The 19,972-nt window shown below is 45.7% G+C and overlaps 1 protein-coding gene across 2 annotated transcripts in view; it reads right to left on the reverse strand.

The window, feature by feature from the left end:
* The window catches only part of SLC25A16 (solute carrier family 25 member 16), an 84,849-nt gene that overhangs the window by 60,442 nt on the left and 4,435 nt on the right, over positions 1-19,972 (reverse strand). Inside the window, exons 2-3 of one of the 2 annotated variants that reach the window (XM_033940551.1) lie at positions 3,795-3,887; positions 203-348 (exon numbers count right to left, since the gene is read on the reverse strand). Coding sequence is in view for 1 of the 2 variants with exons in the window: in XM_033940550.1 (XP_033796441.1) it covers positions 3,795-3,887 (93 nt within the window). In the remaining variant the exon portion in view is untranslated. The remainder of the gene's footprint in view (positions 1-202; positions 349-3,794; positions 3,888-19,972) is intronic. The other variant, XM_033940550.1, reaches the window with a different exon arrangement.

The following is a 19,972-nucleotide window of genomic DNA, read 5'->3' on the forward strand; positions in this document are numbered from 1 at the left end:
TGACAACCACCGGATTATGTGCTTTCAGGATTATTCCCAAAAACTGGTGCTACAGCAGCAGGCCTTCGCACCTGTATGCTCCTGCTTGTTGCTCGCGAGGTCCACTTTGCTTTATTATATTCATCTCGACTGCTAATTACTCATCAGAGTTCCACCACTTTTCTATGACTCAGCGATAGCAGCTCAGTTATTTGTTACCTACATGGACTCTGCAGACTCTTTTTTGTTGTTGTTAAAATTATAGGTATGGAGACCGTTGTCCGGTGGGGTTTTTCCGTGGGCTGGTATCAGAGCTCCACATCTTTTGGAACAGTAGTGTTTGTATCCCTGGGAGGCTGGAACGGTTTCCTGGGGAGGAGAACAGTAAACCTCTTCACTGGCTGGTACAAATTTTTACTAGTATATAATGGTCCACATAATTATCTGGAATATGAGAGGAATTAACTCTGCCTTGAAACGTACAAAAATTTTGCAGAACCTGCAGAGGACTTAAGGCAGATGTAGTTTTGCTCCTGAAGACACACCTTACGGACATTGAACATGCTAAATTGAGATCTTGATGGGTGGAGACTTGCGTAGCGCCTTCAGCTCAGGGGAAGTTATGTGGGACTGCCATAGTTTTTCGTAAGGGAGTGACTATTCAAATTCGCACACAGATGGCCGACTTGGGGGGAGGGGGGATGTATGTTTTTTGTACAGCAAACATAGCATGGATATCTGTGTTGTTGGGTGGTATCTATGCACCGAACCAATATGATAAAGGTTTCTATGACTGACTGCGAAATATCTTACTATCAGTACCCTCATACATGGGACCCCACATTGGATAACTCTTCTTATGCTGGAACCGGATGTCCTTCAGTGGCTAAGGGCCTTCCTCAGCTATGTAATTTTTTTAAAAAAATCTTATAAATGTGTGGAGAGTCCTCCATCCGCTAGAACGCAATTATACCCATATGTCTCAGGCATATGCTTCGCAGTCCCGTATTGACTACCTCCTGGTATCGCAGAGCTTGTTTACTGCTGTACAGAGTGCAGAAATTGGATCTTATGTAATTTCTGACCACTCCTGGGTGTGATTAGACTGGGTGACACCTAGTCAAAATGATGGAGCTTATTGCTGGACATACCCTTTATGGTTAAACAAGGTCCCAGGTTTTTCTGGGTTTTTGACTACTAGGTGGAAGGAGTGTACATTTCACAATCAGGATCATATTGGTGACCCCGTTCTTTATTGGGGAACTTCAAAAGCAGTACTGAGAGGGAGGATGATTGGCTATGCTGCTCATGTGCATCAGATGAAAGATAAGGAGATCCTGAGATTGACACAAAAATTGCAGGTTGCGCAACAGCTGTTCAGTCATAAACCAACTGCAGCTAATAAGCAATCATTGCTTTCTTTGCAGGCTACATTGAATGAATGGTTACATCACCATATTGTGAAGTCCATGGCCTATTACAAATATTGTTTATATACTCAAGGTGGTATAATGCTGGCAAGATTGATTTTCCATGGGGAGGGGGGAAGAGAATCCTGAATCTAAAATCAGGGGGGAGGAGTCCTATAGTAGATCGGGGAATTTGCAAGGCTTTGAGACTTATGAATGTTTATATGCTCTCCCCACCTAATTTGGGTCTTCCCGGAGGATTGTATCTTGATAATTTGGATCTTCCTAGTCTTACTCCTTCCCAGCGGGAAGCTCTAAACATTCCTTGTTGATAAGCTTTGATGCAGAAAAAGCATTCAATTAAGTTCGTTGGGATTATCTTTACAACACCTTACAGCATTATGAATTTGAGGGGCATTTTGTGTCCATGTTTAAGGCGCCTTATGCCTCCCCAAGGATGGTTCTTTTTGTCAAAGATGTTCATTCCTCGCCGCTCAAGATTTTCAGAGGCACACATCAAGGTTGCCCTTTGTCACCTCTGCTTTTGTTTTGTCCCTTGATCCCTTTATTTGGGATATTTATGCTAACTTACATATTCGTGGAGTACAGATTGGTTTCAACTGCTTTAAACTTGCTGCATTTAAATATTTTGGTGCATGTTACAGAGCCCTGTCAGTCTTGGGCTGCTTTGATGGAGAATATTTCTGAATACAGTGATTTTACAGGGATTCACTTAAATTTAACTAAATCAGAAGCACTGGCATCCTCTCAGGAGTTGAAGGGTCAGTTGGAACCTTCTTTTCCACTTCAATGGGCAGCTAATTCATTTAAATATCTTGGAATCCATTTACTACTCTCACTTAGGTTTTTGTACTCTTCCAATGTAGAGGTACTTTTGTAGCAAACCAAGGAGCAATTAGAGGTTTGGAAGGATAGCCCTCTCTCGCTAATTGGACGAGTAGAATTGATCAGGATGGTAATCTTCCCTAAGTGGTTGTATGTGCTTCAGACATTGCCTTTAAGGTTACTGAAGAGGGATCTATGTAGCTCATTTCTGCTGGAATCACAGAAAGCCAAAGCTTAAGTTCACATATTTGGTGGGCTCCTGGTGGCAAGGGGGGTTGGAGATTCCTCACTTTGTGAGATATAACCTGGCCTGTTTGTTACGTCACCTGAAGGATTGGATACTTGTAGCAGAACATACCCCTCTTCAACTGGAGGAAGCATTATATGCCCCACACTCGTTATACTCCTTATTATATGTGCCTCGCACTTCTCTTCCTTTGGAACTCCGGCAGTGTTTTATTGAATTTGTGTGGGTGGCTTGCCAACATCTAGTTTGTTCCTTGAGGGGGGAACCGGTAGTGACAGATCAGCTACCCATCCGGGGGGGAATCTGGCCTTTGACACTGGGAGGGAAAATGCCACTTTCCAACAATGGGAACGATTTGGGTTCACCTTGGTAGAACACTTGATGGAGGAGTCCAGGCAGTTGCTGCTCCTCTCGCAACTCCAGGAGATTTTGGGAGTCTGCTAGGGGGATACCTTTGCATACTGCCAGATTAAACACTATATTGCCTCACTATCACAGGATTCCCTTAGCAGAGGTATTGGGTGACACAGAAGTCTCTGATTATTCTATCTCGTCCATCCACAGGGCTTTGGTTCCTTTGGATAGTCGCCCTGACTTGTTGATTATTTTATATAATTGGGAGAAAGAACTTCATTTAGACTTGAGTGCTCGAGATGTTCTGAGGAATGTTAGGGGTATTCCCAACTTGGTAGTAGGTGTAGGCTTGCGGGAAATGTTACTTTCAAGTTCTATACTGGGCCTATTTTTCACAGAACCAGCTTTTCACAGTAGGTGGTATTGGCACGTCTCTCTGTATTAAGTGTGGTGGGGAACCTAATAAACTGTTCCATTTTGGGGGGAGCTGTAGGCATATCAATCAATCAAGTTTTCAGGATATCCACAATGAATATTAATGAAAGATTTGCATATAATGGAGGCAGTGTATGCAAATCAAGTTCATGAATATTCATTGTAGATATCCTGTAAACCTGACTGCCAAGGAAGTACTCCAGGACCAACTTGGGAAATGTTGACATGTAAGACTGAAAGTAAAATAGCATTTATAAACAAAAGATGTGCTTATGTTGTATTATTTAGAGTGTATCAGTTTGAGCTCACTTAAAGAGATTCACTGAAACATACATATACAGTGGAAAAACTATAATATCAGTAATATATCAGGTACATTACTTATATTTACATAAAGATACCTCTCATATTTATAATAGGAGCTTCTGAAAGAGTTCATCAACATAGTAACTGAAAATGAACTTAGAGGAACTATTCTAACTATATTTATCACAAAGCTGTCTTTAATATCCTGTGAAACTTACTCAAATCCTTATAATGAGGATTATGAGCTTGCAGTAAAATCTTTATCCTATCCAAAGGAGCAATGGTGGTCTTGGCACAGCATCCCGCAATTCCTGGTGAGAAAAAAAAACAAAAAAAAAAACATTCAGCTGTTTACATAAAACAGGGGACTGAAACTCAAAAATACCTCAAACACAAGTACTCCTAGCATGCTAAAAACTAATTTATATACACAAATTATTAGAGAACAGTTCTGCCGAATGCACTACCAAACTGTTCAATTCACCATTATTTAAATTCAGACAATTATAGCTTACATTTAAAATATATTCAAAGTATGCACAGATGTACATCTCACTTAAACAAATAAGACATCGACCATCAAGTAAAAATGTTTGGATCCAAGGAGACCGCCTGAGGAGTAATTTCATAGTTTGTTGCTTGAATCTCAGAAGGAACGCTATAACATCACAAAAATCATTGTTCAACGGTGGTCCTTGAGGGCCACAATCTAGTCAGGCTTTCTCCAATGAATTTGTACGAGATCTATTTGCATGCACTGCTTCCACTGTATGCAGATAGATCTCATGCATATTCATTTGAGAAATCCTGAAACTCCAACCTGGCGAGGGCCGAGATTGGACACGTCTGGTCTAAAGTTTGTAAAAAAAGCCTTGATGAGTTGCAAAAAGCTCTGAAGACCCATTTGCTCAGTAATAAGAAGATACTTCAGGGACGGGGGTGGGTGGGAACATTTATCTCAGTGGTTCTTAAACCTGTCCTGGGGGATCCTCAGCCAATCAGATTTTCAAGATATCCCAAATGAACATGCATACATACAAATTTTTGTTATTTATTTGTCAAAGCACTAATATAAATCGATCATTCCTTAATAGTAAATATCTTATATCATAACATAATATAATAGGCACACACAATAAAACAATGAAAACCCTTCCCCCACAAATCTAAAACTCTCCTTAAGTATCCAAAGTTATTAATAAGAACGCTCTTATTAGTATCTTCTGTATCACATTTCCAAGGTTCAGCTTGAAATATGATTCTGATGCAAATCCACTTTTCACTCCTTTCATTGTAACTCATTCACCAAACCTGATAAATAATCTAATCCAATCCTTAGTCTTATATACCGGGTAATTCCCCAGAAGGACTCAAACCAGTTAACAAAAATTTACTCAATATTAGGGAACAATAGTTGGACAGGAAAGTTCATCTATTACTATCTCCTATGCGTCATCTAAAAATTTATTGAACAGATATGTTTTCAGGGTTTTTCTAAAACATGTCAAAGAGGAAAAAAGTTTGATTTCTGAAGGAAGATCATTTGCAAATTTTCACCATGGTAAATGCCAGAGTTCGATATCAACTCTCAAAAGGATTTTCATCAGTCACGCCCAACACAAAACTGTGTTTCACTCAATGGCGTCATCAGGAGCTGTGACTGGAGATGGCTCACAATGCCTTCTATAATACAAATACAGAACGATCAAGTAAGAAAGGCTCTCATAAATAGGCAGGTCTTTAGCAATTTCTTAAAAGATTTAAATTCTACACATACTCTTAATGTCCCTTTCATTGAGTTCCAAAGTCTTGGGCTTGCTACCGATACAGCAGCCAGGACAGGTTTAAGAACCACTGATCTACCTGATCTTGACCTCTTTCCCCTAACTGGTAAATGAGGTCTCTTAGTTTGTACTTTTGACATATATTATTTAACATATAGATCTGGAATGGCCAAGTTGTCACCCCTCATCACAAATCACTTCGCTATACTTGCTTACTCGAGTTCATACAATCACAGCAATAACATGGACAATAAATAAACCACAAACACTTTATTGATGGTAAAACCAGGCTGCAGCTTTGTTTATTGGGGACAACCAATAATCAATCAACAATTGCTTCATCTCCCGAGCTACAAAACATTGCAATTTGACAAGCACTCAAAATTGTATACCCCTGACTCCGCCACATCAGCATGAGCCTTGGGGTGGCAAGGACCTCCATACCCCATTCCGTGCCATCAAATCGTATACCCCTGACTCCGCCATCTCAGCAAGAGCCTAGGGGGTGGCATGGACCTCCATGCCCTATTCAATGCCACCTGCATCCATGCAGATTTGCTCACCTGAGCTCATTTTCCCTTAACTGCTCATCCCCCGATGAGCAGTGGGGGTAGGCATGGACTTCCCTATCCCTCTTTTCAGGGTCACCTGACCCTCGTCATTGCCAATCAACTGAGCTGACCTTCAAATACCCTCTCATCTTTCGATGAGCCAAAACCTTGTAACTCGGGATCACCGCCGCTGCAACAACCCTAAAACCCCAAATCTCCCCAGCAAACCCAATAACACAAGGGGAGGGTGGGAGGGAAAGTTGCCTCCGAAGGACCGGGAAGCACACTGTTCCTCTGAGGCATGAAGACTATATCCATTATATTACATTACATTAGTGATTTCTAATCCACTTGTACCTTGCGGTTCTAAGCGGATTACAAATTAGTAGTCTGGACATTTCCAGGAGCGTTACAATACTAAGAGTCATGTATATAGCAAGTTACAATTGATAGTCTGGACATTTCCAGGAGAAGTACAAAGCAGGAGTAAGTATACAAATTAGAAGTCTGGACTTTTCTAGGAGGGTTATCACTACAATACTAAGAGTCATGTGGGAGGTCACGTGATGCAGCCTGTCTAAGCAGACGCACGGAGGGAGAGCTCCTGCCCCACGGACTTTAAAACAGCGAAAAAATCAGCTTTTTGTACCCCTACCGGAGCTGCGAGCACACAGGAAGGGGACTTACTCTCCGCCCGGCACTGGCAGCGCAGAGCATTCACGCCGGAACAGGGTATGCCCGTAAAATCGGCAAAGAGCACTCGGGACAAGCCCTCGCTAACCCCCTCCAAAATGGCGGCGGAGCCGGCCACTTTTACCATACCCGCTGGTGACTGGATAACGGACATCACACGGTCAGTTACGGCGGCGCTGGCGGACAGACTTAATAAGATCCAGTCGGCTGTGGAGGAAATGAATGAGAAGTTTGATTCCCACAGCCGACGCTTAACGGATGTCGAGCAGCGGGTGTCCGACCAGGAGGACACGTGCTCCAGCCTGACTGCCCAAGTAGAAGAACTTAAGAAAACGTCCCGGGAGCTACAGGCCGCCCTGGAGGAACAGGAGAATAGGAGCCGCCGGAACAACTTGCGGCTGGTCGGGCTCCCTGAGACGGTGGGTGAGCAAGAACTGTATACCATTTTCAGCACGTGGCTACCAGAAACTCTGCAGCTGACTGGTGGCGCGGAGGCCTTTGCCTGCGAACGAGCGCACCGTATCGGCACCCGACCCATGGAGGGGGGAAGGGCGAGGACAGCCATAGCTCGTTACACGAACTGGCGGGAAAAGGAATTACTGCTAAGGGCTTACCGAAAGGCGGGGGCCCTGGACTACAAAGGCTCAAGAGTACTCATGTTCAACGATTACTCGGTGCGGGTGGCGGCCCAACGCAAGATCATGGCGCCATCCTGCACGGACCTCCACAACAGGGGTATCAAATTTGCCCTGGTTTACCCCGCGAAGCTCAGGGTCTGGCATGACGGTAAGACCCTTAATTTTAACAGCGGTGATGAAGCCAAGGCGTTCCTGGCGTCTTTGCCTGCCTGAAGACCTATACAGCCCAGAAGTACCTGATTGGGATCTTTTCTTACCATACATCTGCTTTTCATACGTGTCGAGATGGGATCTTTCTGAGCTGGACTGGTGGAGTGGCTATTTGCCCGGTACATTGCTCGAGTGCCATGTGTGGATATGAGACCTTTCCTAACCTGGAGATGTGGCCCTGCATTCCTGTTTTGAGATGGCCTCCGGGACGGATCCGGCGGCGGGGCTCGAGTTTAGCTGCGCCGGGCCTGGGTGAGGAGGCGAATACATGGATCCCTGCATGTCTGTCGGCCGCATCCCTTTATGAGGGACGTTTCTGGCGATACTCTGCGTCAGCTACTCTGGACAGCTCGGAGATCTTTTGGGTAGACTGCAGACATTATGGAGAGTTTGATCTGGACTTGATGGTACCAACTTATTTGTTTTCTGCTTAGGTTTCTGTTACATTCCTGGACTGTGTGCTTGTTTGAAATGTAGTGGGGGTGTTTTCTGTGGGTGGGGGGGAGGTCTCCGGGCAGGCTGGGGGCTTTATATGGGTCTGTATGCTGGTGGGGAGGGATCAGCATGGGGGGATAGGGTGGGGTGGGAAGGGGGGTTGAGGGGCTGTTGGGAGGTGTGTGAGGGGGAAGGCATGTCTGAGGCTGGGATGAATGTGCGGGGGGGATGCATGGGGGTTGGGTGTGCTGGGGTAGGGGGCACCTGGTTATCGAGGGCGGCGAGGCTCTGCTGGGAGGCTTCGTCGGTACCTATTTGTCCACTCTGCGCAGGCTCACCTTGTGTTTGGCTGGGGGAGAATGGCTGAACTCTCCTGTTCTTGGGGGGCTGGTGCTCCCTGGGTTTTAACGCAGCATACCGCTACTCTCTAGTTGCTATGGCTGATCTAAGGGTTGTTACCTTTAATGTTGATGGCATCAGGTCCCCAGTAAAGCGCTCTCGTATCCTTGCCAGCTTACGAAATCTGAAAGCGGATGTGGCATTTCTGCAGGAAACCCATCTAACACAGATTGAACACTCTAAATTGCGGAAAAATTGGGTTGGGGATGTCTACTCCTCCACTTCAGGGGGCCGCCGGTGGGGGGTGGCTATTTTGATCCACAAGCGGTTGCCGTTTGTCCCGCATAAACAACTGACTGACCGGGAGGGGAGATATGTCATTGCACTGGGGGATCTATGGGGACAAAAACTGTTGTTCTGTAACTTATACGCCCCAAACACTTACTGTCATAAATTTTTCTCCACACTCCTATCTCAGGTATCAGCCTACCCGGACTACCAGGTGATCCTGGGGGGGGATATGAATATCACTGCAGACCCAGGGGTGGATTGCAAACCTCCTAGGGGTAGCCTGAGAGACCATGACAACAAGGGGGTGGGCTTTTTGACACAGCACTTAGGCCTGGTGGACGCCTGGCGGGCACTACACCCGTTCGAATCGGATTTTACTTTTTACTCACATGTCCATAAAGCGTATGCCCGACTGGACTACATTCTGCTTGACCAAAGACTGTTCTCACGGGCTGCTAAGTCGGAAATAGTGGAGTCCACGATTTCGGATCACGCCACCGTGGACCTCACCTTGACTCTCGCAGCAGGCGGCAAAGCTTCCTCTTGGAAAATGGCGTTGCACCTGTATCATGATCAGGAATTTCGGACATTTTTAAGAGCTCGCTGGGCAGACTATCAGGCCACTAACGACACTCCTGACATTGGACCGGTAACTTACTGGTATGCCTCTAAGGCAGTTCTGAGGGGACATGTGATCGCATATACGGCTGCTAAACGTAAGGCCCGGGGAGCGGAGCTCTTGACGCTCACGCGACGTTTGCACCAATTCCGCAGGGCTCATATCGCCTCTTTGTCGGACTCTGCCCGGCAGGAATACAAGACGATACGAGAACGTATCGAGACCTTACTCCATCAGCGTGCGGAGCAGACCCTTGCGTTCCAACGGTATAAAATGTATAGGTGGGGGGGGTAAGACGGGGAAACTCCTGGCGAACTTAGTGAGACCGTATAAGAAACGCCAAATCATTACCTCCATCCGCGACGCTAGGGGAACACGACACGAGGGGGAAAGCCAAATAGCGGAACAGTTTGTTAAGTATTATGAGACCCTATATGGTAGGCGCCCACTGGACGAGATTGCCCTCGGGGATTTTTTCAGGGGCTTATCATTGCCGCGCCTAGAGGAGGACCAGGCTGCTTTTCTGAGCCAGCCCATCTCCGGGGCTGAACTCCGAACCACCATTCGTTCCCTCAAACTGGCGAAGGCACCCGGGCCGGATGGGTTTGGACCTGAATACTATCGCATTCTTGAGGATCTCGTAGCACAGCCCCTGAGCGCAATGTATAACGAGGTGGCGCGGACGGGTGGTTCCTTTCAGGATAACATGGCCCACATAGTCCTGCTCCCAAAGCCGGGTAAAGACCCGGACCTGGTGGGATCGTTCCGCCCAATTTCTCTCCTGGATCAGGATATTAAACTCTTGGCCGCGACCATGGCGCGGCGCCTGAATAGTTTTCTCCCCGATCTCATTCACCCAGACCAGGTCGGATTCGTACCGGGCCGTTACGCCTCCATGAACCTGATGAAGGTATTGGGGGCAATTCATGACAGGGTAGGCCGGGGTGGCCAGGAGGCGGTTGCGGGATTGGACATGGAGAAAGCTTTTGATAGCATCTCTTGGGACTATCTCTTCTGGGTCCTGCGTAGGGGTGGTTTCCAGGGAGAGTTTCTGGCCTGGGTGACGGCTCTGTACCATAATCCCAGGGCGCGCTTACTTATCAACGGGGGTCTTACTGCGGATTTTGGTTTGCAGAGAGGTACGAGGCAGGGCTGCCCTCTTTCCCCACTCCTTTTTCTTTTGGCCATTGAGCCGCTCGCGGCTAAGATCCGGCAGGATGAGACTCTTACGGGCATTGTAGTACGGGGACGGGAATGTAAAATCAGTTTGTTTGCGGACGATATTTTACTTTATATGGATCAGGTCCCCCTCCATCTGCCCAGAGCTTTGGCGGTGATTCGAGCTTTTGGGGCACTGTCGGGCTTACAGGTTAATTGTAGCAAATCGGAACTCCTGATGCTAACAGGACGCCAGGCGGAGCCGTGGCACGCGGTGTTGCCTATAGCACCCACGAACAAACCAATGCGCTATCTTGGAATATATCTTAGCACCGATCTGCCCACACTTTATAATGCAAATATTCACCGCCCGCTTGAGGCGATTGGACAGCTGTGTCAGTCCTGGCAGGAACTGCCGTTGGGAATCCTGGGACGGGTGGCTCTAGTGAAAATGGTTCTGGTACCGAAACTCCTGTATCCCTTACAGACTATGCCGCTGTGGCTTACCAGGCGGGACGAACTTGCTTTTAAAACTACAATCTCCCGATTCATTTGGAGATCCCGAGCCCCTCGGATCACGATGTCCAAACTTATCTTGGATAAATCGCTGGGGGGGCTAAATGTCCCGGACATTCGGCTTTATAATGTAGCGTCCCTTTTTCGATGGATTCATGAGAGTTACACAGGGTGCTTTCGCTATTCCCCTCGGGGATGGCTAGAGGGCTGGAGTTCCCCTTTTCACTTCATGAATATATTACACAGACAGGACGATCCTGGGAGACGATATTTAGTTTGTTTCCGTTTTCTGCGCCCGTTTAGGCTGGCGTGGCGTTGGTGGCGACGCAGACAGCAATTACCACCTGACACATCTCCCTTTCTCCATTTGGGGGGCAATTCCAGGTTTCAGCCGGGCTGGGGTAGATCAGTCTTTCAGCAGTGGGCGGCTCGGGGCTGTAGGATGATGGAGGATATACTGGAACTGCCCTCTGCCGGGTTCCCCTCCTTTCAGCAAATACGGGACGCGTGGGGTCTTCCCCAACATTACTTGTTTTCTTACTTTCAAGTACGTCACTACTGGGATGCTGAACGCAGAGGAGAGGCTGGGGTCTGGGACAAGGGCCCCTTGGACACCCTTTTTTCGGCCACACCGCCCGTAACCAATTCCCTCGCGCACTGGTATCGAATACTCAAATCATCTCTCCCTTTGTCGGTACTTTCTCCGGTGCGCGCTTCCTGGGCTCGGGACTTGGGACAGGATATTTCCGAACCACAGTTCGGGGCCTGCTTTGCTACTCTATACTCATACACTAAATCTGCAGATTTTCAAGAACTACAGTTTAAGATCCTTCACCGTGCCTATTTCACGGCTCAGCGGGGGGCGCGCATTGGATTATGGGATAGTGATTTCTGTGTAAAGTGCAAGAATCGAGCAGGCACATATCTCCATTCTTTCCTGGAGTGCCCCCGACTGAGTGTCTGGAGGGAGGCTCTCTCCCTAATGGAGAGAGCTGTACAGCGCGATGTTGAATGGGACTATGGGTTTCTTCTCCTGGGTCTGCAGACCTCTCTCCAGGATCAAGGTTTCACCACACCCCAATGTAGATTTTTTTATAATGTTGTTCTCGTAGTTAAGAAGCTGATCTTAACTTATTGGATGGCCGAGGAATCCCCCCCGATACCTCAATGGAGGAGTAGGCTTCGAGAGACAGCTAGGTTTGAAATTCAATCCTATGCTAGATCGCTGAGTGTGCTTAAGCAGCACTACGTTGGCTTGTGGGAGAGGCTGCGGGACCTGTTGCCATCACGAGAACAGGAGGGGGATCTGGAGCTCGCCTAATTTAGCTTGGCTGTCTTCTGCGCTACCTTGGCTGGGCCCTTGATACACCCCTACCATTCATTCATTTTCTTTCATTTTCTTTCTATGATACTCCTTGGTGTCCCGGGGGGGGGGGGGGGAGGGGGGTAGGTGGGGGGAGGGAAGGGAGATGTTTGGGGATATGAGTGGTCGGGTTGTATGGAGTGGATGTTGTTGGATGTGAATGGTATCCTGAGCTCTGTGTGGTTTTGTGGGATATCCATAGGGTATATACAAAAACACGGTGGGAGATCGCTGTCCATGATGGGCGGTCTATTTATCATTGTTGTTCTTCTCTGCCTTTGCCCCCCCCCTACTACCAACGTTTCTTTCGCTTGTATGCATATTGTACCTGTGAGGGGGGATTCGTGGGGGAGGCTTTGTTTATGTTTTGACATTTCACCTGTAATGGACTGTTTGTGACCTACAGAAGTTTGTTAATCTGCCCTATTGGGCGGTGTGTTTCCACTGTTAATAAAAATACGTTTAAAAAAAAACAAAAAACTAAGAGTCATGTGTATAGCAAGTTACACTGAAAGTCTGGACATTTCCTGGAGAATTACAAAGCAAAGAGAAGGTATATAATAGGTTACTGTGATGAATAGTAATAATAATAATACATTCGGGATACAGTTGTGAGTTATACTATGTTGAAGGAGTTGCTGTGGTGGTGGAGGTGGCATTCATGAGAGTATATTCTAGTGCTATAGTGAGGTTAGGATGATGGGAAGTGCTATTTGAAAAGATGAGTTTTGATTTATTTTCGGAATACTTTTCGGAATATCCCCTACCCATCATGCCCTGCTTCCCTTCTCGCAGCCAATCACCTCCTGCCATCTGGCGGGAAATCCTCTTCCGCCTCACCTACATCCTCTAACCCACTTTTCCCTATTACCTCCCTCCAAGCCTTTTCAGCAGTCCCACCATGGGCGACCAACTTGGGCCATCCAGCCCACTGTTATAGTTGCCCGTCGAGACTAGCTCTCGGGCTCTTTTATGCGTGTGCTTGCCATATGAAGTGTTTGATTACCCGTCATAAATCTTGATGATTTAGTGGAAAAATCCATTTTTGTCATAAATCTTCTACTCTTGCTTCCAAAACATTACACTGAGCCATGCAGAGGGAAGCATCCATTATTTACACATTCTCTAAAGTAACTTGCAAGCTCAGCTTCCTGAGAGGTTCACAAAGTACAAGTGCATAGACATGAAATGGAATAATGCCAGGTTTTATTGGTTTTGAAGCAAACAAAAAAGTACTACAATACAAACTTCTGCCAGCTTTAAGTATTTCTGGCTCTCACTTGAAACACTGACTTTTTGCAGATCACATGCAACATACACCTGATCAAATTCACCACACAAGCTGAATTTGCTCCGAACGAAAGATTATGTAGTTCTCTAGAACTGTTTATCTTGGAACACTACTCTGGATTCTGAACATTTCCAGGCTACAGCTATTTGCAGTGTGCCTATAAGAACTAGAGGATTTACCTCTTAACACAAATTTCTTAAACTTTTATCCTATATGACCCTGTTTTAACATTTGCAAACAAATATATGGCAGATAATGATAGAAAGAAACCTCCCTCACGCAAAGCAGTCAGAGCACATTAGTAGAGGCCCCATGTTAGTATGTGCCACAGGCTCTGGTCTGCTGCATACTGAAGTAGTTAGAGCACTGGGCTGGTAATCAGACAAGCTGGGTTCAAATTAGAAAATGACTTGGGGACAAATTTTTCCCCGTCCCCGCAGGAACTCAATTTCCCCATCCCGTACCCATGAGTTTTGTCGCTGTCCTTGTACCTGCTCCATTCGTGTAAGCTCTGCCTTAATCGCACAAGCCCCAAACGCCTAGGATTTTAAAGTGTTTGAAGCTTGTGTAGATGAGGATGAAGCTTGCAGGATTGGGGCAGGGGCAGGAAAAGAACTCGCTGGGATGGGAAGGGAAAATGAGTTCCCGCGGGGGACAGGGAAAAATTTGTCCCCGTGTCATTCTCTAAAACCTTGAGACAATTTTTTATATATTGATAATAAACACATCTTAGACAATTGGGAACTGAATTAAATTTTAAAAACGTGTCATTCTCTAGTTCAAATTAGAGAATGACAGGGGGCCAAATTTTCCCCATCCCTGTGGGAACTCATTTTCCCATCCCGGCGAATTCTTTTCCTGTCCCTGCCCCAATCCTGCAAGTTCTGTCAGGTACATTAGATAGATTGTGAGCCCACCAGGACAGACAGGGAAAAATGCTTGAGTACCTGAATAAACTCATGTAAACCGTTTTGAGCTCTCCTGGGAGAACGGTATAGAAAATTGAATAAATAAATAAATCTGCATAAGCCTCGAACATTTTAAAATCATAAGTGTTCGAGGCTTGTGTAGTTAAGGCAGAGCTTACAGGAATGGGATAGGGACAGTGATAAAACTCGCGGGGACTGGACGGGGAAATTGAGTTCCCATGAACTCACTGGGACAGGAAAAAAAATTTGTCCTCATGTCATTCTCTAGTTCAAATCCCACAGCTGCTCCCAGAGAACCTGGCAAGTCACTTACCAATTATTGCCTCATCTACAAACTTAGTAAGCCCTCCAGGGCACATGAAAATACCTACTGTACATAAATTTAATTCATCTTGAACTAACCATTAGACAATGACACAGGGACAAATTTTTCCTGTACCAGTAAATTCTTTCCCTGTCCCTGCCCCATTCCTGCAAGCTTCGTCCTCATCTGCACAAGCCTCAAACACTTTAAAATCATAAGTAGCAACATTCTAGAGCTCAGATTGTGATGTCATAATGCCTCATTCCACCAATGCCTAAGCTCCGTCCTCATCTGCACAAGCCTCAAATACTTTAAAATCATAAGTGTTCGAAGCTTGTGCGGTTAAGGAAGAGCTTATAGGAATTGGGCAGGGACAGTAACAAAACCCGTAGGGATGGGATGGGGAAATTGAGTTCCGACGGGGACAGATTTGTCTCCATGTCATTCTCTACTAATTATTGAAAAAGTGTAAAGCTAAATATTGTATAAAAATATACACAGATCTTCAATCTACAAAAAGACCACACATACAGAAGGGCAAAAACTGACAGACTCACAGATCTCATGGGTGTAGAAAGGTCACAACAGGTGTCCAAAGGGAAGCAGCCCCATTTCTACGACACCTTCCTCCTATCTGATGTCATAACCCAAGTTTGTGAGCCACTGACAGTGAGCTAAATTAGATTCTGGAACACTGCTCTGGCAGGGGAGGTGTTAGATCTCAGACATATTGTTCTAGTAAAGAAGGAGTTGATGAGAATGTGGACAGAGGTTTTAATAGTATGAGTACGCTCAGAAATAAAGGGACAAATTTTGATGATGTTATGAAGAAAAGAAACGGGTTTCAGCACATAAAAACATAAGAATTGCCGCTGCTGGGACAGACCAATGGTCCATCCTGCCCAGCAGTCCACTCACGGGGCGGCCCCAAGGTCAAGACCAGTGCTCCAAATGAGTTCAGTCTCACCAGTTGGAGCAATGTGTTATGGGATTGTCTGTTGCTAAGCCTGCTGAACTACTATACTAATTTTAAACCTTCTTCAGGACTGTTTCATTTATATATTTTATTTTAATGTTTATTAATTTTAATCTGGCTTATTGTGTTATTTTAATTTAAATCATTTTAATACCTCCATTCCAGGTACTATCTATATTGTTTACTTGTAATATGTTTCTTGTTTGTTTGTCTACTGATTTATACTAGCTGCTTTCCTAGTTTAATTTGCTTTCACTCTATACTTCCAGTTAAATCACCATACTTTACCTTTGTCTGCTAATGTCTGTCCTCTTTGTTTTTAACAGGCCCTCTTGCTCTTCCAAAGGACTGCCGCCGCGACCCCGCCCACTTTACTTCTCTGGTAGCGTCCCCTACAAATTCTCCTGCTTTGCGGCGCACGGCCCCTCTTTTCTCATAACTAAATTGGAGTCGGATGACAGCGGCAGCCTTGGGAGACCCTTGATAAAACACTCGGTTGTGTGAAACATGTCGGGTCTGACTCCCCAGGTTTTGGCTGAGATAAGTACCATCTACTTTTAAAGTATATATCATGACACTGAAGAAGCAAAGTGTATTTGAAATATTTATTTCTTAAAAGTATTTATAAGGAGCAACACATATAGAAAACAAAAGACAAAAAGGAGAAAATAACACTCAAAAATTGACAGCCAATGATGAAGCGCCACAATATGCTTCCCGCTGTATAAAATATCACATGCGGTGGAGTGGTGGGGCTGAGGCGTCTTTTTTGAAACTATAACAAGTTATTAAAACCATGAAATAATCCAGACAATATTATATATCTAACTGATCCAGGGCAAGCAGTAGCTTCTTCCATGTCTGTTCCAAGAGCAGACTATGGACTTTTCCTCCAGGAATTTGTCCAAAACACTTTTTTTTTTTTTTTTTAAACCAGCTACCTTAACCGCTCTTACCACATCCTCTGGCAATGAATTCCAGACCTTAACTATTCTCCGAGTGAAAAAATATTTCCTCTTATTGGTTTTTAAAGTATTACTCTGTAGCTTCATCGAGTGTCCCCTAGTCTTTGTAAATCTTGATGCAGTAAAAAAATTGATCCACTTGTACCCGTTCTACACCACTCAGGATTTTGTAGACTTCAATCATATCTCCCCTCAGCCATCTCTTTTCCAAGCTGAAGAGCCCTAACCTTTTTAGTCTTTCCTCATACGAGAGGAGTTCCAACCCCTTTATCATCTTGGTCGCTCTTCTTTGAACCTTTTCTAGTTCTACTATATCCTTTTTGAGATAAGGAGACCAGAAATGAATGCAGTATTTAAGGTGAGGTCGCACCATTGAGGTATACAGAGGCAGTATAAAATTCTTAGTCTTGTTTACTGTCCCTTTTCTAATAATTCCTAGCATCTTGTTTGCACTTTTGGCTGCACATTGGGCACTGTATTGGCCATGATGACCCATATCTTTTTCTTGAGTGCAGACCCCCAAGGTGGACCCTAACATCTGGTAACCAGGGCTGTTGAGTCAGTAGAAAAATCCTTCAACTCCAACTCCTCAATTTCTGGTACCCATGACTCAAGTACCCAAAATTGTCTCCAACTCTTCGACTCCGACTCCACAGCCCTGCTGGTAACTATGATTTGGGTTATTCTTCCCAATGTGCATCACTTTCATTTATCCATATTAAATTTCATCTGCCAACAGAAGACTCGCAAGTTCGCAAGAACTCGCAGTAGCCATTTTAGACAGTGGCTTGTATGGGGCAAGAGTGTAGGAAGATCACTCCTTCCCCAGTTCACCACTGGGCCACCAGGATTTTCAACGTAGGCATTCTAGAGGTCTGCGAGGCCGAAGAGAGGTAGGATATTTTAGAGTCAGCCAGGAAGGATCCCTCCTGGCCCAGCTCACCGCTGGATCGCCAGGGCTGGAGAGGCCTGCAACAAGTCTGGGAGGGGGTGGGCACCAACTGAAATATAGAGACCTTCATTTTTGGGCCCCAAAATCTCAGTTTATATTCAAGTATATGCAGTAAAAGACTGCCAAGCAATTTGGTGGGAACAGGCTCAGATGAAAAGGTAGCGGGTTTAGATAAGGCAGTGTCTTGTAAACTTTTTCAAGCCGGGGCACACTAAACCTAATGTCCCTGGCTCGAGACACCCGGAGGTGCGCTGGCATCGGCGTGATGATGTCACATGCATGCGCAAAGGCCCTTCAAATGGGCCTTGAGTTGAGAGAAGGACCCGCACTGGAGAAAAGGGCCGGCAGAGAGAAGGGGTGCCAGCGTCGAGAGATTGCTTACAGGACATGCCTCTCTTCGCGAGAGGCACGTCCTGTAGACAGTCATTCGGCACCGGCATCTCTCCTCTTCCCAAGTGTACCACGGCACACCTAAAATCTCAGGAGGCACACAGTTTGCGATACACTGAGATAAGGAAAGAAAAGGCACCGTTTCTCCCACTATGATTTTAGAAAAGAAAGGTGTAGAAGACATGAAGGCAGGATGACCCCAGGCAGAGAACTCATGATTAATCTTGTGAACCTTGTTATTTATGAAATTTAGAAAATTGGTTAAAGCCTATTTATTTCAGAAATTTTTGTCCTGTTTTATTAAATTATTTTAGTGATTTAATTAAAATGATGATTTGCTACTGATGGGGCGGGGTGGAGAGTACCACTGGGGAGGAGGGGAGGGGTGTATTGAAAGGTTCTGGCACTTAGTCACGGATATGATAAGTGGGGTTAGGTGGGGGGAGGGGTGGTGTGGCATCTTCGGGGCTCATAAGAGTCCAGGGCCTCAGAGTGCCTTTCCGCCTTCATTAGTCTCACTCACCCTATGCACAGTAGGAAGGAGGGGGGAGTTTGGTTGCATTTACTCTTCTTCTGTACATGCTTGTTATATTATTGTATATGATGCATCATTGTTTGTACTTGGCACCCTTGGGGTGCCCTGGCGTTGTATTTGCTGTTGTTTGCATCAATAAAAATTGTTTGAACCTAAAATGATGATTTGCTATATTATCTCTGGTAATCTGCACTGAGTCAAAACTGGTTAGCAGTGGGATATAAGTTTGATTGTAAATGTAATAAGTAACTTTGTTGTGGAAGTAGTCAGCCATGGTCTAGGCAGAAAATAAAGAAAGTATTGGAGATGGACACACTTTTGAAAGAGACCTTTTTGAAATAGGTCAAAGCCAGATTGGGTCTATCTCATTAAGTTAGGTTCACCGAGAATCTGACTTATAATTGGACACTGCCAGGGAATCTCTGGAACCTTGGTCTGCCCTGGATCCCATGCTGCCTCAGCTGGATCCTGTGGCTGCCCTGGCCAAATCTCCACCGTGCCCTGCCTTACTTTGACAGGGTTTGTTTTGTCCAGCAGTAGAGAATGACATGGGGACAAAGTTTGTCTCTGTCCCCATGAGCTCAAACTTTGTCCCATCCCTATAAGCTCTGTCCTCATTTGTACAAGCCTCAACCACTAATAAAAAGATCCTCTATAATAAAACCCTAAGCGCGCATGCGCACTTAGGGTTTTCTGATCACTGCCGCTGTGCTGTGTCCCTCCGTGCCAAATTCCATTTTGGAACACGGAGGCAGGGAACACGCCGGCGACTCTCCCCTCCCAACCTCACTCACCAACCGCTGCCAACGGCGCTGCTCCTCTTCAAAGCAGTCTACTTAGGATCGCGGCCAGCTGTAGTGAACCTCGCAGGCCGCTCTGTACCTCGGTAGCACATTCCCTCTGACGTACGCGATCATGTCAGAGGGAACGTGCTACCGAGGTGCAGAGCAGCCTGCGAGGTTCACTACAGCCATCCGTGATCCTCAGGTTGCTTTAAAGAAGAGAAGGGCAGACACAAACAACAAGGAAGCCGCATGTTGGACAGGGGAAGCAGGTAAGGGGTGTTGCTGGACAGGGGGAGCAGGGAAGAGGGACAGGGGGAGAAGGAAGGAATGCTGCTGGACAGGGGGGAGGTAAAAGGAAGGGAGAAGAGCTACTGCTGGACAGGGAGAGCAGGCAAGAGGTGATGGTGGACAGCCGAGGAAAGAAAGACAGACAGAAAGCGGCCAAGGAGAGAGAGAGAGAGAGAGAGAGAGAAAGAAAGACAGACACACACATCTATTCTAGCACCCGTTAATGTAACAGGCTTAAAGACTAGTTTAAATATAAAATCATAGAAGTTTTAAGAGACAATATTTTGTACAACTGTTTATAAATCACAAACAGGGCCTTCCATTTCGATTTCGCTTTGATACAACCTTCCCAAAGATTCAGTTGCTACTGTTTTTGCATCATCT

This window comes from Geotrypetes seraphini, chromosome 4 (assembly GCF_902459505.1).
Source record: "Geotrypetes seraphini chromosome 4, aGeoSer1.1, whole genome shotgun sequence".
NCBI lineage: Eukaryota > Metazoa > Chordata > Amphibia > Gymnophiona > Dermophiidae > Geotrypetes > Geotrypetes seraphini.